The sequence below is a fragment of the Magnolia sinica genome, chromosome 2 (assembly GCF_029962835.1).
Source record: "Magnolia sinica isolate HGM2019 chromosome 2, MsV1, whole genome shotgun sequence".
Taxonomy (NCBI): domain Eukaryota; kingdom Viridiplantae; phylum Streptophyta; class Magnoliopsida; order Magnoliales; family Magnoliaceae; genus Magnolia; species Magnolia sinica.
The window spans coordinates 8,158,126-8,177,998 of NC_080574.1; the positions used below are offsets into that span (position 1 = coordinate 8,158,126).

Genomic DNA, 19,873 nt, shown 5'->3' on the forward strand with positions numbered 1-19,873 from the left:
CTACATATATAGCAAAATTTTTTTTAGAAGGGTGGGAGGACACCACTTGTTATTTTGTTGAAATAAAAAATACGAAAGGTGAAAAAAAAAAACTTCGTTGAAATAAAAAATAAGAAAGGTAAAGAAACCACTACTAGCAAGCTCCAACCAAAGCATAGGAACAAGGACAGCAGGCCTAAACCAGGAGGTGACCCAAACCACCGCATGAGACACCCGACATCCACTCAAACATCTCCAAAAAGCTAAAATAGAACTCTTAGCTACTTGGAAGGCTTGGATGCAACCATCCTGCTGCATCTACTCTGATTTTGCTGGGGTATCTGTAGGGCAAGCTGATGCTGAAACTGGGACCGGAGAAACTGCTATACTGAAAATTGACGCTGTATATCACACCTGATAAGGAAAAACCCATAGTTTTAAAACACAAGAAAAACTCAGTGACTCACCAAGTTAACTCGGATAGATTCCATGGTTAAAAATCAAGAGAAACTATTGACTCATAAAAACTTGATACAACTCAACAAAAACTCGACAAAACTTAGTAGAACTTTGACTCCACAAGGCACAACTGAACATCATTTATAGATTAATTATATTTTTAAAAAATATTGAATAATTAATTTTAAAAGCTCAAAAATTAGTTGTTGGGGTTGTGCCCTAAAAAATCAATGGCCCACCAAAGTTTTTAATGGTCAATCGGTACCACTGTCTCCCATGGTATAGTCCACCTTTAGATTTGGATCAGCTTCATTTTTGGGTGCATACCCTGAAATTACATGGCAAAAGGGATGAACAGCGTGGATATAGAATAAATACATCAAGGTGGACCCCACGATAATTAAGGGCCGCACTAAGGGAACGATTCTAGCATCTGATCAACATACCATTTAGCATTCGGGGAGAGGATTAGGTGTTACCCCCATGTGGTCCCTTTTCATTAGTGTGCATAAGCTGGCAGTGGGACAAGGATTTCCTGCAAAGGAACTTCCTGCCACAGTGGCCCACCATGATGTTTATGGGAAATCCATCCCTTTCATTCGTTTTTCCAGATTATTTTAGGACAGGAGCCTAATACTGACCCAAATCCTAAACTCAAATGGCCCGTATAATAGAGGATTGAACTTCTGACATAGGGATGAACGTGATAAGGCCGATCACTGTCTTCGTCTGGACTCCTCTAAATAGTGATATCTAACCTAACTCTCTAAAATACATAAGTCACTGTAAATAGTAAATTTATTATTTATAGTAAGTGTCCTAATTTGCTTAACTAAGTTATTCTCCAAGTTTTTCTAAGCACTTTTCAACTCCTAAATCCCGAAGGATAAGAGTTATGATCAAACTAAAACTTAATATAAATAATAAAAATGAAAATAAAATAAAATTTTGACAGTAAACCTGATGAAATCTCGCAAATGCCGGATTGGTTGGATAAAGTAGCTTATCCTACCCCAAAATCATATATGGTACGTCGATCAACTCATTCTCATTTGTGAGATACGCCGGTTGTAAGATTCTAACGGTCTGGATCACCTCCACCTCTGATCGGGCTTTCGTTGGTCCATCTTGGACATGAAAGTGTCTACGATCCACTCTACATCAACTTCCATAGTTGAAACATGCGTGGGGCCCATGACTCGAATCAACAAGCATGTGAGCCACTGTATTGATATGGAAAATGAAGATAAAAGGTCCGATGAGTAGCTATGAAGATGAATGACCCATATTGGTTATACTTAAAAAAAAAAAAAAAAAAGGTCCAGTTATTGATATAGATCATCCATTGCGTGGGGGCCCTCCCCTAAATCACTATAATCAGATAATGTTAACCATCAGATCACCCAATCATTGAAATTTATCATCCATTGTTTGGGCCATCCCTTTAAATCACTTTGATCAGATTATCCTAACCATCTGACGAATGCCTATGGAAATGGATGATCTATATTGGTTATGCTAGAAAAAGGACTGATCGTCGATACAGACCATCCAACACACAGGCCCACCATTGCTTATCGTCCCTCTTGAATTAATTTGATCGAATGATCCTAATCATTTGACAATTACTATGGAAACAAGTTATTCCTATTGATTATACTAAGGTGGAATCATTGCTATAGACCGTCCATCATGTGGGGCCCATCCCTCTCAAATCACTTTGATTATATACTAGAAATATTTAATCATTGATATGGACTGTACATCACGTGGGGCTTATCCTCCGTTGAGAGGCCGTCTCAAATTAATCGCTTTTAATAGACGATTCTAACGATTTGTTGGAAACCGTATGGTTTGTAAATGAGTATTTTAGAAAAGATCTAAGCATTCATATGAACTATCCATAGCATGTGGCCCACCTTTGATGTTGGATCCCTATCAAATTACTTTGATTGGATGATCCTAACCATCTGATTGGTTGTTTGGGGAAATGGACGGTGCTCATTGAGTATGCTAGCTAGAAAGGTCTTAAACATTTATGTGGACTCTCCCTCACATAACATCCACTTTGATTGTCAACCACTCTAAAAATATGCGCACGTGCCACAAGATTATTCCCCGTTTGACAAAAATAAACAAAAAAACAGATATCTAAGTCCAGGATGAGGATGCCCGGACAGCCTGTCCTGGCCTACATGGTCTAGACTGCCTGTCGGCCCTTAGTTTTACAGGCATTCCTTTACAGCTCCTGCCGTTTATCCAAGGTAATTTTACCAAATAAAAAATAAAAAAACTACCTAATTAATAATTTATATTTCCTAGCTTTTTCAAAAAGCTACCTTATTAATAAAGTAATTATTTTTCTACTGCCTCCCACTAGAGTTCTTAACCGCAACTTCAGTCGGCCATACAAACAAATGGATCATAACGCATTCACCCAATGTTGGGCCAAGATCCAAAATTAGTTCCATACATGGTTCAGGTAGACTACATAATCAGAAACAGTGTAAGGACAGCCAACCAAATTATTTCCCTTCGTGCAGCCCACTTGAATCACAGATAAGCTTACATTTAGGCCCTCAGACTAAATTTTGATGCGGCATCTAAATATTGTTGGAGTAGATTTCAAATAATCATTATGGTAGGCCCCATAAAATTCAAAGGTGGACATCTCTCTCCCAATTATTTTCTTTGGTGTGGCCTACCTGAAACACAAGACAAATAATATTTTGGCTCTGGATCTAAGATAGGATTACATATTTAATGGTTGAAGTAAATCTTACATATACATCATGTTGGGCCCATCAAGGTCAAGAAGGGGCGTCCCACACAATTTGGCTTTTTTGTTGCTTTCAACTGTTTGGAGAGGATCGCTGGCACTTATTTTTTTAGTGAGTTCCACTGTGATGTATATGTAAAATCCACTTAGAACATTAAATGTGTCAACCCATATTAAGCCTAAGTTCAAAAAATACTTGTGATTCACGTGGACCACAAAAAAACTATTGGGACCGTTGAAGACCCTTGATTTTTAAGGGCCGATAGTGATGTTCATATAAAATTTACTTCAAGCATTAGATGTAACACCAAAGGCCTAAAATTAGGCTCATCCCTAAATTGATCAGGTGGGTGATACGAAGGAAAACTGTTTGGTGGACAACAGCTAAATCACATATGAGGCTAAACATTGATGCAGACTCTCCCTCACATGACATCCACTTTGATTGTCAACCACTCTAAACATTGATGCAGACACTCCAAGTACCATTAAAGATTTTTAACATGTCATATAGTTCTTTTTTTATAACATGTGTTCTTAATTGTCAGAAAGAGGGTACAGCAGTCAGCTAGTTCAATAATATTTGTAGCCCTCGTTCCACTTGTGATCTTAATTATGATGAATTAATGTGCTCTTACTTTCTTTAATAAATAAATAAATAAAATAATCATAACCCGTGCACTATGTTGGACATGCTTTTCACCACATGATTTTAGGCCACTCACTATTTTACTTATAATAACCATTTGATCCCCATCAATTGGATGGATAGGATTTGCTTGATCAGTAATTTCAGAAATGTGCCTGGTAAATGTTGTACACCATAAGTTGGGTGTGGGGGTGTTACATGAGTGCCATTTTTGGGCAAATATTACAAATAGGCTTTGGTGTACCCTAACCGAATCTGTGACCACTAAAATGAGTACACATAGGCAACATAAGACCAACATTTACTTAGGAATTGCATACCTGGCATGCAAGTGATTTAAATTTAACCATCCAAAGTATGGGTCCCAATTTTGATACAGATTTAAAGGTTAAGATTGATAAAACCAATCTGATTTTGGGATTACTCCAATATAGGGACAATGGTTGGGAATTTAGTTGAGTAATACAGGGAATGCATGCAATTAATGAGTGCATGTGTATTAAGCGTGGTACTCTTCCAGAGTATCAAATAAGCTTCCTTCGTAACTAAGAAAGGATGCATGCATTATAAGGGGGTAGAGTATATAATATTGATAATAATACGGGGGAGCTAGTTATTTTTTAATTCTCAGATTAATGTTGAGTAGAGCATCTAGACCTTGCATCTGGTACGGCCAACCATGGAGATGGGATGTCCCAGAGATCAGGTCATCCAAAACTGATGTGGGTCACACCACAAAAAACACAAAACCACACCCAAAACTTCAAATTCAAGTGGTGTGGCCCACATGTGTTTTGGTTTGGCTTGATTTTTCAGGCATCCCTTCATCCTGATTAGGAACATCTTTTGAAAGGGTTGGATGTCATATACACACCATGGTGGGCCATACTTACAATCTATACTCCTATGGTAAGCATTCTCCCACAAGGTTGGTGGCCCACCTAAATCATGGATTAACTTTATTTTTGACCGTACATAAAATTTCAGCATATTAAGTCTAGCATCGATCGATCATCTACCATACTTGTCCCAGTCGACCTGACACAGATTTTGAAGGCGATTGGGGTGAAGTTGGACGCGGATTTCCTGCGAAAGCCTTTAGCACGAGTTCCTGCGTAAGGATTCTGGGTGGGGCCTACTGCCATGTTTGTGAGAAATCAAACCCATCCATCCTTTTTTCGACCTCATTTTAAGACATATTACCAAAAACGAGGAGGATCCAAAACTCAAGTGGGCCATAGGAGATGAAATAGTGTGGAAAGGAATTCCTACCGTTGAAACCTTCCTAGGCTCCACCTTGCTGTTTATATGCCATCGAAACCGTTTATATGGTCATTTTCACTCAGATAAAGTGTAAACACCAAAAAATTAGATCGTTACAGAACTTTTATGGCCATATAAATGTTTCAACGGTGGTCACTAAAAGTCCACTGTTTCCTCTCGTGTGGCCCACTCGAGTTTTGGATCCTCCTCGTTTTTGGTCTCACTTCATAAAATGAGCTTCAAACACGGATAGAGGGGTTGGATTTCTCACAAACATCTAAGTGGGCCCCAAACAGAATCCTTGCACAGGAACTTCCTGCGAAAGGCTTTCGCAGGAAATCCGCGTCCGGTGAAGTTGGCCTCTATCGTTAAGTAAGGGTGCACCGTAAGGGACCAAAAATGCACTATAAGAAAACTGTACGCGGTCAAAACCGCCGGCAAAGACCAATAAAACCGTCGGCAAATTATTTGCCTACGGTTAGCTAATAGCCGGTAAAGCCTCAGTTGGTAAAGGTTTTACCGATGGCCAAGACCTTTACTGACAGTTGTGCTGGACGCCACTAAATCGTCAGTTTTTGCTACACGACCAGAAAAGTGGTCAAAAGCTACGGATAAAATCTGTAGCTGAATTGAGTACCCATAGTGCGACCCTAGCCATAGAGCAAATCTTTCTCATTAAAAAAAAAAAGTGAAATTGAAGACAAATTGCTGGCAGAAATGTACAAGAAACACAGATTGCAAAACAAATTTAATGGATTTACTTACCGAAGGGTAAAGCCATTAAATGGATTTTTTCCTGCTTTTGAATCTGCTAATAGCTTGAATTAAGCCAAGTTACCTATAGAAAAGAGCTACTTGACATCAATAAACAGATATGTGAAGAGTATTAACAATCTTGCTGACAGGTACAATGTAGGTTTCCAGAAACCCATCAAAATCAGTTTGGTCTTCTACCAAAAATTTGTGGTTAGCAAGACTTCCAAAGATAAATTTCAAAATAATCATAATAATAAGAAAAATAAATGTTTGAGTGAGGAAAATGGAAGCTTAAAAGTTGAAACCGATGTTAAACTTTTGCTGCTTGGACTTGGAAATCAAACAGAGACCATTTAATATTTCCAGGATACATCAGCTAAGTTGTAAAAATATACTGAGAATGCATGGAATACAAGGTTCTTATACTCATGAGAACCAAAATAATAATAACAAAAAAAAAAAGTGCCATGAAAATGAACCTGATCAAAGAAACTTTTCTTTTCTTCATCATCAACACCTTGTTCAGGCCAATGTACAAAAAGATGACTTTGTCCCTCCGCCAACAACATTTTTGCAAGCTCAATCTGGCAATCAACAATCAAGATAATGAAGGCAATGAGAATGTTATCGAAGTAGAACTTTTGAGAATGGTAACTGAATCTTGACGATGCTTTATCAGAAGGATATCCAATTGGATATGGGAAAATTGAACAACTTCTAAATTACTGGTGCAATCAAATGAGTTGAGAAATGTTTACCCTGTATCCACAGAGTGCTTGCCAGGAATATCATCCAGTGAAAAGAAGCACCTAAAACCAAAAAATAAACTGTAATTAGCATGCGTCGGTGTTGGGCTCAGATCAGATAATGCCAATAGAAATCAGCAATGAGAGATGCCATATGTGAAATAAATGCTAGCACATGCCTTTTAAGATCAGTAAGTGTTATGAAAATCAATACAACTTGTTGCTTGCTTCCAAATTCTAATTCCCTGGTTCAAGTTAAGCCCCCAACCCTTTCTACCATAACACATTGAAATAAAAATTTCATACTTCGTTGTAGCTGCACTAGTCTTTGGATAGACTCACTTTTGTTATCTTTTGGATTTTTTTTCTAAGTTTCTAAGAGCAAAAAATGTAAAATTCTCAAGTGAGAGTGGCAACTTAGTTTCAAGATGGATTTGCTAATATTCAGATGATCCAATCATATGCCAAGTCAAGAAGATTTCAAAAAAATAACATTGAAAAAGCATGTAAGAATGTCTTTGCTACGTTGCACATATGCTACAAGTATACATGTAGAGTACCTTGCAGAGTGGGCCATCAAAACTCTCATTCATCCCTTCCTAAAGCCTACAAAACAAGACAAATAAATAAATAAATAAAAATAATCCAACCATCTAACTCCCATTCATCCCTTCCTAAAGCCCACAAAACAGTGGTGATTTGATCCTTAGAGGCAGTTAGCACCCAGTCACCATTTTGATTCCACTTGACATAGAGCACGGTATTTTTGTGACCATGGCTACAAAAGATATGCAAGAACAACCTTTAAGTATCCAATTATCAACTGGAAAAAAAAAAAAAAAAGGCATGGCAACCGTGAAGAAACATTCTTGGTCGGAGTCTCAAAATTGAGAGAATTATTGAAATACTCATTGAAGATACCTTGCAGCTTCCTCTTTGAAAATTGTCATAGGCTGTTTGTCAAGCAAAGCAAATAGCTCCCCACCTAGGCAAAAATCTGTTATCAAACAGACATGTGCAGAAGTCTGTGGAGTAAAAGAAAACTGTCAGTATATAGGATAGCATGAAATATGTCTAATATAGGATAGCATGAAACACAAGCATCATCATCATCATCATCATCAACAACAACAACAAGCTAACTTGAACATCATTACCAAATAAATCATTTGGCCAGTTAAGAAGGACAAGGCACACCTGACCAAATGACAAGAAGAAATGAACACATACATGGCCTAGTCATCTAGCCTTTACACATTGCAGGCCTGCGAGAACTTTTCTCCCATGACAGAAGCTTACACCACAAACCATGTATATAGCCCAAGGAGACCGGGAGAATGGAACAACCTGGAACTGCTGGTTGGCAGTAAGTTCAAACACCATCATCATTTTGCTGTTGAGGAATGCTTTCAAAGAAAATGGTGGAGGTCCATCCTGCCAATTCACAAGAAGAAAGTTTTGACGGAGAAAGTAGGTAGGCACTTGCAAAGTTGCATATTCCATGATTCTGAGAATCAACTAACTAATGGCTACAACATTTTGTCAAACAGAACTTAATTTAGCAATAACATCAGAAAGAATAAAACACAGATAAATTCACTGTGATTAACATAAGGATGATCACTTACCATTTAGCCAAATAATTTGAGACATTTTTTTCTCAGGTTGGTCAAAATTTATTATTATTTTTTTTAGAAGAAAAAATGGACAAAGGAACTTCATTCACCATAGCTTACTAAAACAGGGGGGATACAAGAATCATATCCTCATGTTGTACCTGAAACAGGAAGGACATGAATAAGAGAATCCCAACTCACCAACATACTAAAATAGGGGGAAAAAACAGAATATCATCTCCCCTGCTCGATTTCCAGAAGGAAAAGAAGAAAATGACATCTTCAATCAGGTATACCTCACAAGTATCGCACTAGTTGATGTCTTTGAAATTCCTCAAGCCGAGACATATAACTGCATGCATCTTTGAAATTCCTCATGCTAAGCCATTTCACTGCCCGGATGGCGGCAGCTTCGATCCTGTTGAAAATTCATCATTCAACCTTTGCCACTCCTCCCCCAGGTATGCTGCTTTCTGCAACAGTCTCCCTCACAAACCTTACTAGTTTGTCTTGAGAAGACTGCAAGACATAAATTGCGAGAATAAATGACAACAAGAGTCCTGATCCAAATAGGACGTAAGAGCCACCGGCAACATCTATCTCCGACTGCTCCTCCCATGTATATCTAACAAGCACGTGTTTCGGCCAATGTTCCGGATTCCAGAAGTTCTTATGTATATGTCTTGATGAATCTCAACATAGTGGTGAGGCATGTCTATAACTCTAGCCGTGACGCCATGTAAATCACTTCCCAAGTACCTCAAGTGGACATCAATCATTGGAACTTCAAAGCTCTTGCGATTTATCACGAGAAGCCATGGTATAAGAAATTTCTCCCTTCCAACTTGAAATGATATTTTATAAGGATCTGCACCAGTGTAACCAGTAGGCTTCGGTATGGGAATCAAAACCTCACGATTTACGGCAAAGATCGGGCAGTGGTGACTGATGACATCATACCAGACAGTTCTCGAAGAGTGGTATTGGCCCATCTTGCTCATGGGGACGATGTCTCCTGGCCTGTAAGAGAGAGATCCATGGAAAGGAAAGATCCCATTCTACTGGTATACTAAAATTCTCACAAATTGCTTCTGTAGAAGCATTCATTGAAGGTCTATTAGAATCTTTCTTCGAGTCATTGAGGATTGTTCTTGTTGAAATCATCTCATATATGACACTGAACATCAACAAGGTTCAATATCTGCACGTTGGAAAGAAGGCACAAAACCAGTTAGAGATTAATCAATATCTACAAAGGTAACATGTGCAGTAGCAAAGTATCCATCAACGATGAGAACCTGTAAAGAGATGAGATGGATTGGCATCCTAATTAGTTTCACAAGCTTTTAATTAGATCTGTTGATAAACTAATTTGGGAAATGTTCTAGCAAATGTGAACTTCTAAAGAAGAAATATTAGCTATGCATAGCATGTTCCATTAGGCGTGTATATGGGAAAAGCATCAGGATGTTTTTGGGGATTTTGGGTTAAGTCTGATGGTATATAAATGTAATATAAATTTTTATAAATGTAACAGGTTCCTCATCTAAAAAATCCATAACAAATATACCATTAGGATTAAATCCTAACATGATTTTTCTCAAATGATGGACGGAGTGGATGTTGCACTAGCATCACAATGGATCTCATTAGGCAATGTACCTGCTAGACAGAGTGGATCTCATTCACATTAGTTGGCATGCCTGCATTTTTCCACATGAGAGGTATGCTAGAGCAGTCCTAATAAAATGAGATTGTCATCCAAACTCTTCAATTGTTGGCCATCTACTATATAGCTATAATCTGTATATGAGAGAGAGAGAGAGAGAGAGAGAGAGAGAGAGAGAGAGAGAGAGAGAGAGAGTACCTAATTGGAACCTTGTCCACTTGATGGATCATCTCATCTTCAGCACCTCATTCGATTCTCTTGCCATCAATCCACATGTTTGGATGCATGATGCCTTGCTCCAAATCATACATTCTGTCCAACACCATAAACACATTAACTATAATTAAACAAACCACAACTTCATCAAAACCAGAATGAACAAGAAAAACACTAGAAAAACCAGCAATACCTGAAAAACCATATATGGGAGATTTCCAGTAAATGTAGACATTCAAAATGCAAGACCCAATTTCCAAAAAGCCAGATATTTGAGTATCTAAGTGCATATAGAAGTTCAAAATGAGACCCAATTGAGAAGACAAGCAATACCAAATATTCAAAGAACAGATGAGAGAGTCCAAGTGCATGTACAAGTTGGAAGGTGCAGCTTTACATGAAAGGTTGCAGGCCGCGCTCTCTGTCAGCTGCACACCATAAAATAGTGAAAGTTTGATCCTCTGTCTTGCATCCGTATTACATACTACATACTACAAAGGTTGAAATGTAAGCTTCTGAAAGTAGTTGTATTTTCATTGGAGTTGGGAACATCACTTATTACTCTCATTCCAAAGAAAAAAGGAGTGGGTCCTAGAGGGATTTCAGGCCAATCAGATTGATTGAAAGTCCCTACAAAATCCATGCTAAAATACTACCATCCACTTACAAAAGGTGCTAGGAAATGTATCTCCAAGGTACAGGGAGCTTTTGTATATAGCAGACAGACTATAGATGGAACTTTGATTGTCCACAAGTGCATCAATTCCCAGTATAGCAGAAGATCCGCAACCAATTTCTGGCTCAATTAGTAATTAGGCATAAATGTGCAATTTGATTGCCCACAAGTTTTTTCTTTTTTCTTTTTTCCCTTCCTTTTTTCGTGTTCAATTCTTGAGGGGATTCGTGTAAGCGAATGTGCAATTTGAGTATATATTCATTTTGGATCACAAAATGCAAATGGACAGGCAAGGGTTGTTTTTCATTCGTCGTTTGGATCAACCTATATGTATTTTTTTGGGGCATCATAATTATAGGTATATATCTATTTGGATGGCTAGTACATATACGAATCCACAAAAAAAAAAAAAAAAGCTAATGGTTTCAGCATTTTCCCAATCTAGCTACTCTCAAGAGAAACAAAGCATTTCATAGTTCTAAAGAAATTTCCACTAATTAGGGATTTTTCAGTTTTTTTAAAATCTATAATCCACAATTAGGGAATCAACACTACAAAATCCCTAATTCGGGATTAGAAACCCAAAAATTCCCAAAACACAAATCATTACACAATGTTATTTTAAGGATTAAAAAATGACAAAAAAATGCCCAAATTGATATGAATAGATAAGGGGGAGAGAGAGAGAGAGAGAGAGAGAGAGAGAGAGAGAGAGAGAGAGAGAGAGAGAGGGAGAGAGACCCGATCACGGTCCACCGATCCTTAATCTGCTGGACAAAAGAAAAGAAGAAATAAAAGAGGGAGAGAGGGAGAGGGAGAGGGACAGGTAGATCAAGCGGAGAGGGAGAGGGGAGGGTTCGAGAGTGAAGAGGGAGAGAGAGAGATCGAGCGGAGAGGGAGAGGTAGATCGAGCAGAGAGGGAGAGGTGCAGAGAGGGAGATCGAGCGGAGAGGGAGAGGCGCAGAGGGAGAGAGAGAGAGAGAGAGAGAGAGAGAGAGAGAGAGAGAGAGAGAGTCGACGGTGGTGAGAGAGGGAGACGAGCGGGAGAGAGGGTTAGAGAGGGAAAGCGAACGGCAGAGAGAGGGAGAGAGAGAAATAGTCGAGCTAGGTATAGGTTTTTTTTTTCTTTTATATATACGGACCCTGCCGGCAAAGGGTTGGCTCATCGGTCGGCTATAGCCATATTTCTTGTAGAGATGATATGTCCGGTTTCAAATGATATTTTAAACCTTGCTTGATAGGAAAGAAGAAAGACTTCTGTAAGTCGTGAGACAGAGGGGAGGGAAAGTGGATTTTAAAATTTAATTGTTTTTGGTTAACCAATCTAAAAACTATTTAAGTTTGGCTACTTGCCTTATATATAGTATAGATGCCTGTTATTGCATAGATTGAAATATAAAATGTTTAGATCCTGTATATAAATTTTAATTAGTATTTGGTGCAAATCAAGTATATAGGACCAACATTTTGTGTGATTTGGAATGAAAATCTGGATATCGCAAGTGACTAAGGTAGTCATTGGGCTGGGTTAGGTCAAGAAAAATAAAAATTTCAATAGGGCCAGACTCAACTTGTTCAAAACCTGGGTGGAGCCATTCCCAATTCTGGCTTGTTTGTGCCATACAAATGAGCTGTAATCGAAGTAACATGGGCCAAGATGAAAAATGCACAAGGGCTAAGTTATGGTTGGGGGCTGGGGGATTCATCATACAGTTTTTTATATTTCTTAAAAAATTTCTGTTGATGTTTCTTGGAGAATAATTAAATTTTATTTAGTTGATATATCGTGTTTTCTACAAAAAAAAATAAAATAAAACTATGATATAATCTACCAGGTTTCCCATTCCTCCAAAAATGGAATATGTGCAAACCAAAACTTTTTTTTTTCCTCGGATCCTTACTCTTGCTTCGGTGGTAGACTCTTAGGAGTTTCAACACCTGGTCAAGGGTTGGAGTATCCAAATTCAAGTGGTGTGGCCCACATGTGTTTTGGTTTGGCTTGATTTTTCAGGCATCCCTTCATCCTGATTAGGAACATCTTTTGAAAGGGTTGAATGTCATATACACACCATGGTGGGCCATACTTACAATCTATACTCCTATGGTAAGCATTCTCCCACAAGGTTGGTAGCCCACCTAAATCATGGATTAACTTTATTTTTGACCGTACATGAAATTTCAGCATATTAAGTCTAGCATCGATCGATCATCTACCATACTTGTCCCAGTCGACCTGACACAGATTTTGAAGGCGATTGGGGTGAAGTTGGACGCGGATTTCCTGCGAAAGCCTTTAGCACGAGTTCCTGCGTAAGGATTCTGGGTGGGGCCTACTGCCATGTTTGTGAGAAATCAAACCCATCCATCCTTTTTTCGACCTCATTTTAAGACGTATTACCAAAAACGAGGAGGATCCAAAACTCAAGTGGGCCATAGGAGATGAAATAGTGTGGAAAGGAATTTCTACCGTTGAAACCTTCCTAGGCTCCACCTTGCTGTTTATATGCCATCGAAACCGTTTATATGGTCATTTTCACTCAGATAAAGTGTAAACACCAAAAAATTAGATCGTTACAGAACTTTTATGGCCATATAAATGTTTCAACGGTGGTCACTAAAAGTCCACTGTTTCCTCTCGTGTGGCCCACTCGAGTTTTGGATCCTCCTCGTTTTTGGTCTCACTTCATAAAATGAGCTTCAAACACGGATAGAGGGGTTGGATTTCTCACAAACATCTAAGTGGGCCCCAAACAGAATCCTTGCACAGGAACTTCCTGCGAAAGGCTTTCGCAGGAAATCCGCGTCCGGTGAAGTTGGCCTCTATCGTTAAGTAAGGGTGCACCGTAAGGGACCAAAAATGCACTATAAGAAAACTGTACGCGGTCAAAACCGCCGGCAAAGACCAATAAAACCGTCGGCAAATTATTTGCCTACGGTTAGCTAATAGCCGGTAAAGCCTCAGTTGGTAAAGGTTTTACCGATGGCCAAAACCTTTACTGACAGTTGTGCTGGACGCCACTAAATCGTCAGTTTTTGCTACACGACCAGAAAAGTGGTCAAAAGCTACGGATAAAATTTGTAGTTGAATTGAGTACCCATAGTCCGACCCTAGCCATAGAGCAAATCTTTCTCATTAAAAAAAAAAAGTGAAATTGAAGACAAATTTCTGGCAGAAATGTACAAGAAACACAGATTGCAAAACAAATTTAATGGATTTACTTACCGAAGGGTAAAGCCATTAAATGGATTTTTTCCTGCTTTTGAATCTGCTAATAGCTTGAATTAAGCCAAGTTACCTATAGAAAAGAGCTACTTGACATCAATAAACAGATATGTGAAGAGTATTAACAATATTGCTGACAGGTACAATGTAGGTTTCCAGAAACCTATCAAAATCAGTTTGGTCTTCTACCAAAAATTTGTGGTTAGCAAGACTTCCAAAGATAAATTTCAAAATAATCATAATAATAAGAAAAATAAATGTTTGAGTGAGGAAAATGGAAGCTTAAAAGTTGAAACCGATGTTAAACTTTTGCTGCTTGGACTTGGAAATCAAACAGAGACCATTTAATATTTCCAGGATACATCAGCTAAGTTGTAAAAATATACTGAGAATGCATGGAATACAAGGTTCTTATACTCATGAGAACCAAAATAATAATAACAAAAAAAAAAAAAGTGCCATGAAAATGAACCTGATCAAAGAAACTTTTCTTTTCTTCATCATCAACACCTTGTTCAGGCCAATGTACAAAAAGATGACTTTGTCCCTCCGCCAACAACATTTTTGCAAGCTCAATCTGGCAATCAACAATCAAGATAATGAAGGCAATGAGAATGTTATCGAAGTAGAACTTTTGAGAATGGTAACTGAATCTTGATGATGCTTTATCAGAAGGATATCCAATTGGATATGGGAAAATTGAACAACTTCTAAATTACTGGTGCAATCAAATGAGTTGAGAAATGTTTACCCTGTATCCACAGAGTGCTTGCCAGGAATATCATCCAGTGAAAAGAAGCACCTAAAACCAAAAAATAAACTGTAATTAGCATGCGTCGGTGTTGGGCTCAGATGAGATAATGCCAATAGAAATCAGCAATGAGAGATGCCATATGTGAAATAAATGCTAGCACATGCCTTTTAAGATCAGTAAGTGTTATGAAAATCAATACAACTTGTTGCTTGCTTCCAAATTCTAATTCCCTGGTTCAAGTTAAGCCCCCAACCCTTTCTACCATAACACATTGAAATAAAAATTTCATACTTCGTTGTGGCTGCACTAGTCTTTGGATAGACTCACTTTTGTTATCTTTTGGATTTTTTTTCTAAGTTTCTAAGAGCAAAAAATGTAAAATTCTCAAGTGAGAGTGGCAACTTAGTTTCAAGATGGATTTGCTAATATTCAGATGATCCAATCATATGCCAAGTCAAGAAGATTTCAAAAAAATAACATTGAAAAAGCATGTAAGAATGTCTTTGCTACGTTGCACATATGCTACAAGTATACATGTAGAGTACCTTGCAGAGTGGGCCATCAAAACTCTCATTCATCCCTTCCTAAAGCCTACAAAACAAGACAAATAAATAAATAAATAAAAATAATCCAACCATCTAACTCCCATTCATCCCTTCCTAAAGCCCACAAAACAGTGGTGATTTGATCCTTAGAGGCAGTTAGCACCCAGTCACCATTTTGATTCCACTTGACATAGAGCACGGTATTTTTGTGACCATGGCTACAAAAGATATGCAAGAACAACCTTTAAGTATCCAATTATCAACTGGAAAAAAAAAAAAAAAAAGGCATGGCAACCGTGAAGAAACATTCTTGGTCGGAGTCTCAAAATTGAGAGAATTATTGAATTACTCATTGAAGATACCTTGCAGCTTCCTCTTTGAAAATTGTCATAGGCTGTTTGTCAAGCAAAGCAAATAGCTCCCCACCTAGGCAAAAATCTGTTATCAAACAGACATGTGCAGAAGTCTGTGGAGTAAAAGAAAACTGTCAGTATATAGGATAGCATGAAATATGTCTAATATAGGATAGCATGAAACACAAGCATCATCATCATCATCATCATCAACAACAACAACAAGCTAACTTGAACATCATTACCAAATAAATCATTTGGCCAGTTAAGAAGGACAAGGCACACCTGACCAAATGACAAGAAGAAATGAACACATACATGGCCTAGTCATCTAGCCTTTACACATTGCAGGCCTGCGAGAACTTTTCTCCCATGACAGAAGCTTACACCACAAACCATGTATATAGCCCAAGGAGACCGGGAGAATGGAACAACCTGGAACTGCTGGTTGGCAGTAAGTTCAAACACCATCATCATTTTGCTGTTGAGGAATGCTTTCAAAGAAAATGGTGGAGGTCCATCCTGCCAATTCACAAGAAGAAAGTTTTGACGGAGAAAGTAGGTAGGCACTTGCAAAGTTGCATATTCCATGATTCTGAGAATCAACTAACTAATGGCTACAACATTTTGTCAAACAGAACTTAATTTAGCAATAACATCAGAAAGAATAAAACACAGATAAATTCACTGTGATTAACATAAGGATCACTTACCATTTAGCCAAATAAATTTGAGACATTTTTTCTCAGATTGGTCAAAATTTATTATTATTTTTTTTAGAAGAAAAAATGGACAAAGGAACTTCATTCACCATAGCTTACTAAAACAGGGGGGATACAAGAATCATATCCTCATGTTGTACCTGAAACAGGAAGGACATGAATAAGAGAATCCCAACTCACCAACATACTAAAATAGGGGGAAAAAACAGAATATCATCTCCCCTGCTCGATTTCCAGAAGGAAAAGAAGAAAATGACATCTTCAATCAGGTATACCTCACAAGTATCGCACTAGTTGATGTCTTTGAAATTCCTCAAGCCGAGACATATAACTGCATGCATCTTTGAAATTCCTCATGCTAAGCCATTTCACTGCCCGGATGGCGGCAGCTTCGATCCTGTTGAAAATTCATCATTCAACCTTTGCCACTCCTCCCCCAGGTATGCTGCTTTCTGCAACAGTCTCCCTCACAAACCTTACTAGTTTGTCTTGAGAAGACTGCAAGACATAAATTGCGAGAATAAATGACAACAAGAGTCCTGATCCAAATAGGACGTAAGAGCCACCGGCAACATCTATCTCCGACTGCTCCTCCCATGTATATCTAACAAGCACGTGTTTCGGCCAATGTTCCGGATTCCAGAAGTTCTTATGTATATGTCTTGATGAATCTCAACATAGTGGTGAGGCATGTCTATAACTCTAGCCGTGACGCCATGTAAATCACTTCCCAAGTACCTCAAGTGGACATCAATCATTGGAACTTCAAAGCTCTTGCGATTTATCACGAGAAGCCATGGTATAAGAAATTTCTCCCTTCCAACTTGAAATGATATTTTATAAGGATCTGCACCAGTGTAACCAGTAGGCTTCGGTATGGGAATCAAAACCTCACGATTTACGGCAAAGATCGGGCAGTGGTGACTGATGACATCATACCAGACAGTTCTCGAAGAGTGGTATTGGCCCATCTTGCTCATGGGGACGATGTCTCCTGGCCTGTAAGAGAGAGATCCATGGAAAGGAAAGATCCCATTCTACTGGTATACTAAAATTCTCACAAATTGCTTCTGTAGAAGCATTCATTGAAGGTCTATTAGAATCTTTCTTCGAGTCATTGAGGATTGTTCTTGTTGAAATCATCTCATATATGACACTGAACATCAACAAGGTTCAATATCTGCACGTTGGAAAGAAGGCACAAAACCAGTTAGAGATTAATCAATATCTACAAAGGTAACATGTGCAGTAGCAAAGTATCCATCAACGATGAGAACCTGTAAAGAGATGAGATGGATTGGCATCCTAATTAGTTTCACAAGCTTTTAATTAGATCTGTTGATAAACTAATTTGGGAAATGTTCTAGCAAATGTGAACTTCTAAAGAAGAAATATTAGCTATGCATAGCATGTTCCATTAGGCGTGTATATGGGAAAAGCATTAGGATGTTTTTGGGGATTTTGGGTTAAGTCTGATGGTATATAAATGTAATATAAATTTTTATAAATGTAACAGGTTCCTCATCTAAAAAATCCATAACAAATATACCATTAGGATTAAATCCTAACATGATTTTTCTCAAATGATGGACGGAGTGGATGTTGCACTAGCATCACAATGGATCTCATTAGGCAATGTACCTGATGGATAGTATGGATCTCATTCACATTAGTTGGCATGCTTGCATTTTTCCACATGAGAGCTGTGCTAGAGCAGTCCTAATAAAATGCAATTGTCATCCAAACTCTTCAATTGTTGGCCATCTACTATATAGCTATAATCTGCATCTGAGAGAGAACCTAATTGGAACCTTGTCCACTTGATGGATCATCTCATCTTTAGCACCTCATTCAATTCTCTTGCCGTCAATCTAGATGTTTGGATGCGTGACGCCTTGCTCCAAATCATACATTCTGTCCAACACCATAAACACATTAACTATAATTAAACAAACCACAACTTCATCAAAACCAGAATGAACAAGAAAAACACTCGAAAAACCAGCAATACCTGAAAAACCATATATGGGAGAGTTCCAGTAAATGTAGACATTCAAAATGCAAGACCCAATTTCCAAAAAGCCAGATATTTGAGTATCTAAGTGCATATAGAAGTTCAAAATGAGACCCAATTGAGAAGACAAGCAATACCAAATATTCAAAGAACAGATGAGAGAGTCCAAGTGCATGTACAAGTTGGAAGGTGCAGCTTTACATGAAAGGTTGCAGGCCGCGCTCTCTGTCAGCTGCACACCATAAAATAGTGAAAGTTTGATCCTCTGTCTTGCATCCGTATTACATACTACATACTACAAAGGTTGAAATGTAAGCTTCTGAAAGTAGTTGTATTTTCATTGGAGTTGGGAACATCACTTATTACTCTCATTCCAAAGAAAAAAGGAGTGGGTCCTTGAGGGATTTCAGGCCAATCCGATTGATTGAAAGTCCCTACAAAATCCATGCTAAAATACTACCATCCACTTACAAAAGGTGCTAGGAAATGTATCTCCAAGGTACAGGGAGCTTTTGTATATAGCAGACAGACTATAGATGGAACTTTGATTGTCCACAAGTGCATCAATTCCCAGTATAGCAGAAGATCCGCAACCAATTTCTGGCTCAATTAGTAATTAGGCATAAATGTGCAATTTGATTGCCCACAAGTTTTTTCTTTTTTCTTTTTTCCCTTCCTTTTTTCGTGTTCAATTCTTGAGGGGATTCGTGTAAGCGAATGTGCAATTTGAGTATATATTCATTTTGGATCACAAAATGCAAATGGACAGGCAAGGGTTGTTTTTCATTCGTCGTTTGGATCAACCTATATGTATTTTTTTGGGGCATCATAATTATAGGTATATATCTATTTGGATGGCTAGTACATATACGAATCCACAAAAAAAAAAAAAAAAGCTAATGGTTTCAGCATTTTCCCAATCTAGCTACTCTCAAGAGAAACAAAGCATTTCATAGTTCTAAAGAAATTTCCACTAATTAGGGATTTTTCAGTTTTTTTAAAATCTATAATCCACAATTAGGGAATCAACACTACAAAATCCCTAATTCGGGATTAGAAACCCAAAAATTCCCAAAACACAAATCATTACACAATGTTATTTTAAGGATTAAAAAATGACAAAAAAATGCCCAAATTGATATGAATAGATAAGGGAGAGAGAGAGAGAGAGAGAGAGAGAGAGAGAGAGAGAGAGAGAGAGAGAGAGAGAGAGAGAGAGAGACCTGATATTGCATAATGATCCTTAATCTGCTGGACAAAAGAAAAGAAGAAATAAAAGAGGGAGAGAGAGGGAGAGGGAGAGGGACAGGTAGATCAAGCGGAGAGGGAGAGGGGAGGGTTCGAGAGTGAAGAGGGAGAGAGAGAGATCGAGCGGAGAGGGAGAGGTAGATCGAGCAGAGAGGGAGAGGTGCAGAGAGGGAGATCGAGCGGAGAGGGAGAGGCGGAGAGGGAGA

The 19,873-nt window shown here is 38.3% G+C and overlaps 2 protein-coding genes, 1 long non-coding RNA gene and 2 pseudogenes across 3 annotated transcripts; all 5 read right to left on the bottom strand.

Annotated features, from left to right (window-relative positions):
* Nucleotides 1-256: 256 nt before the first annotated feature.
* LOC131238031 (uncharacterized) lies at nt 257-8,283 on the bottom strand. The gene is made up of 5 exons (XM_058236159.1): nt 7,940-8,283; nt 7,553-7,656; nt 7,322-7,409; nt 6,379-6,469; nt 257-393 (listed from the first exon to the last, which is right to left on the bottom strand). The coding sequence occupies exons 1-5, from the start codon at nt 8,132-8,134 to the stop codon at nt 257-259; spliced, it is 615 nt and encodes a 204-aa protein (XP_058092142.1). The 5' UTR covers nt 8,135-8,283.
* Nucleotides 8,284-8,335: 52 nt separating this feature from the next.
* Nucleotides 8,336-9,292, bottom strand: LOC131233685 (uncharacterized; annotated as a pseudogene).
* A 7-nt stretch (nt 9,293-9,299) lies between these two features.
* LOC131233694 (uncharacterized) lies at nt 9,300-10,925 on the bottom strand. Its single transcript, XR_009165328.1, has 4 exons — nt 10,800-10,925; nt 10,508-10,560; nt 10,115-10,253; nt 9,300-9,448 (listed from the first exon to the last, which is right to left on the bottom strand). It is a non-coding gene; the product is annotated as an uncharacterized LOC131233694 (long non-coding RNA).
* A 4,430-nt stretch (nt 10,926-15,355) lies between these two features.
* On the bottom strand, nt 15,356-16,380 carry LOC131238032 (phototropin-2-like). Its single transcript, XM_058236160.1, has 4 exons — nt 16,080-16,380; nt 15,693-15,796; nt 15,461-15,548; nt 15,356-15,376 (listed from the first exon to the last, which is right to left on the bottom strand). Exons 1-4 carry the CDS (start codon nt 16,272-16,274, stop codon nt 15,356-15,358), a joined length of 408 nt encoding a protein of 135 aa, XP_058092143.1. The 5' UTR covers nt 16,275-16,380.
* Nucleotides 16,381-16,472: 92 nt separating this feature from the next.
* On the bottom strand, nt 16,473-17,429 carry LOC131233700 (uncharacterized; annotated as a pseudogene).
* Between the last annotated feature and the right edge of the window lie 2,444 nt (nt 17,430-19,873).

Coding starts and splice junctions, on each gene's coding strand:
- LOC131238031 (XM_058236159.1), bottom strand. CDS start 8,134: ATGGAATATGCAACTTTGCAAGTGCCTACCTACTTTCTCCGTCAAAAC. Junction 7,657..7,939: donor CTCCTTGGGCTATATACATG/GTTTGTGGTGTA, acceptor TTTACTCCACAG/ACTTCTGCACATGTCTGTTT. Junction 7,410..7,552: donor TTCAAAGAGGAAGCTGCAAG/GTATCTTCAATG, acceptor TATCTTTTGTAG/CCATGGTCACAAAAATACCG.
- LOC131238032 (XM_058236160.1), bottom strand. CDS start 16,274: ATGGAATATGCAACTTTGCAAGTGCCTACCTACTTTCTCCGTCAAAAC. Junction 15,797..16,079: donor CTCCTTGGGCTATATACATG/GTTTGTGGTGTA, acceptor TTTACTCCACAG/ACTTCTGCACATGTCTGTTT. Junction 15,377..15,460: donor CTAAGGATCAAATCACCACT/GTTTTGTGGGCT, acceptor CTTGTTTTGTAG/GCTTTAGGAAGGGATGAATG.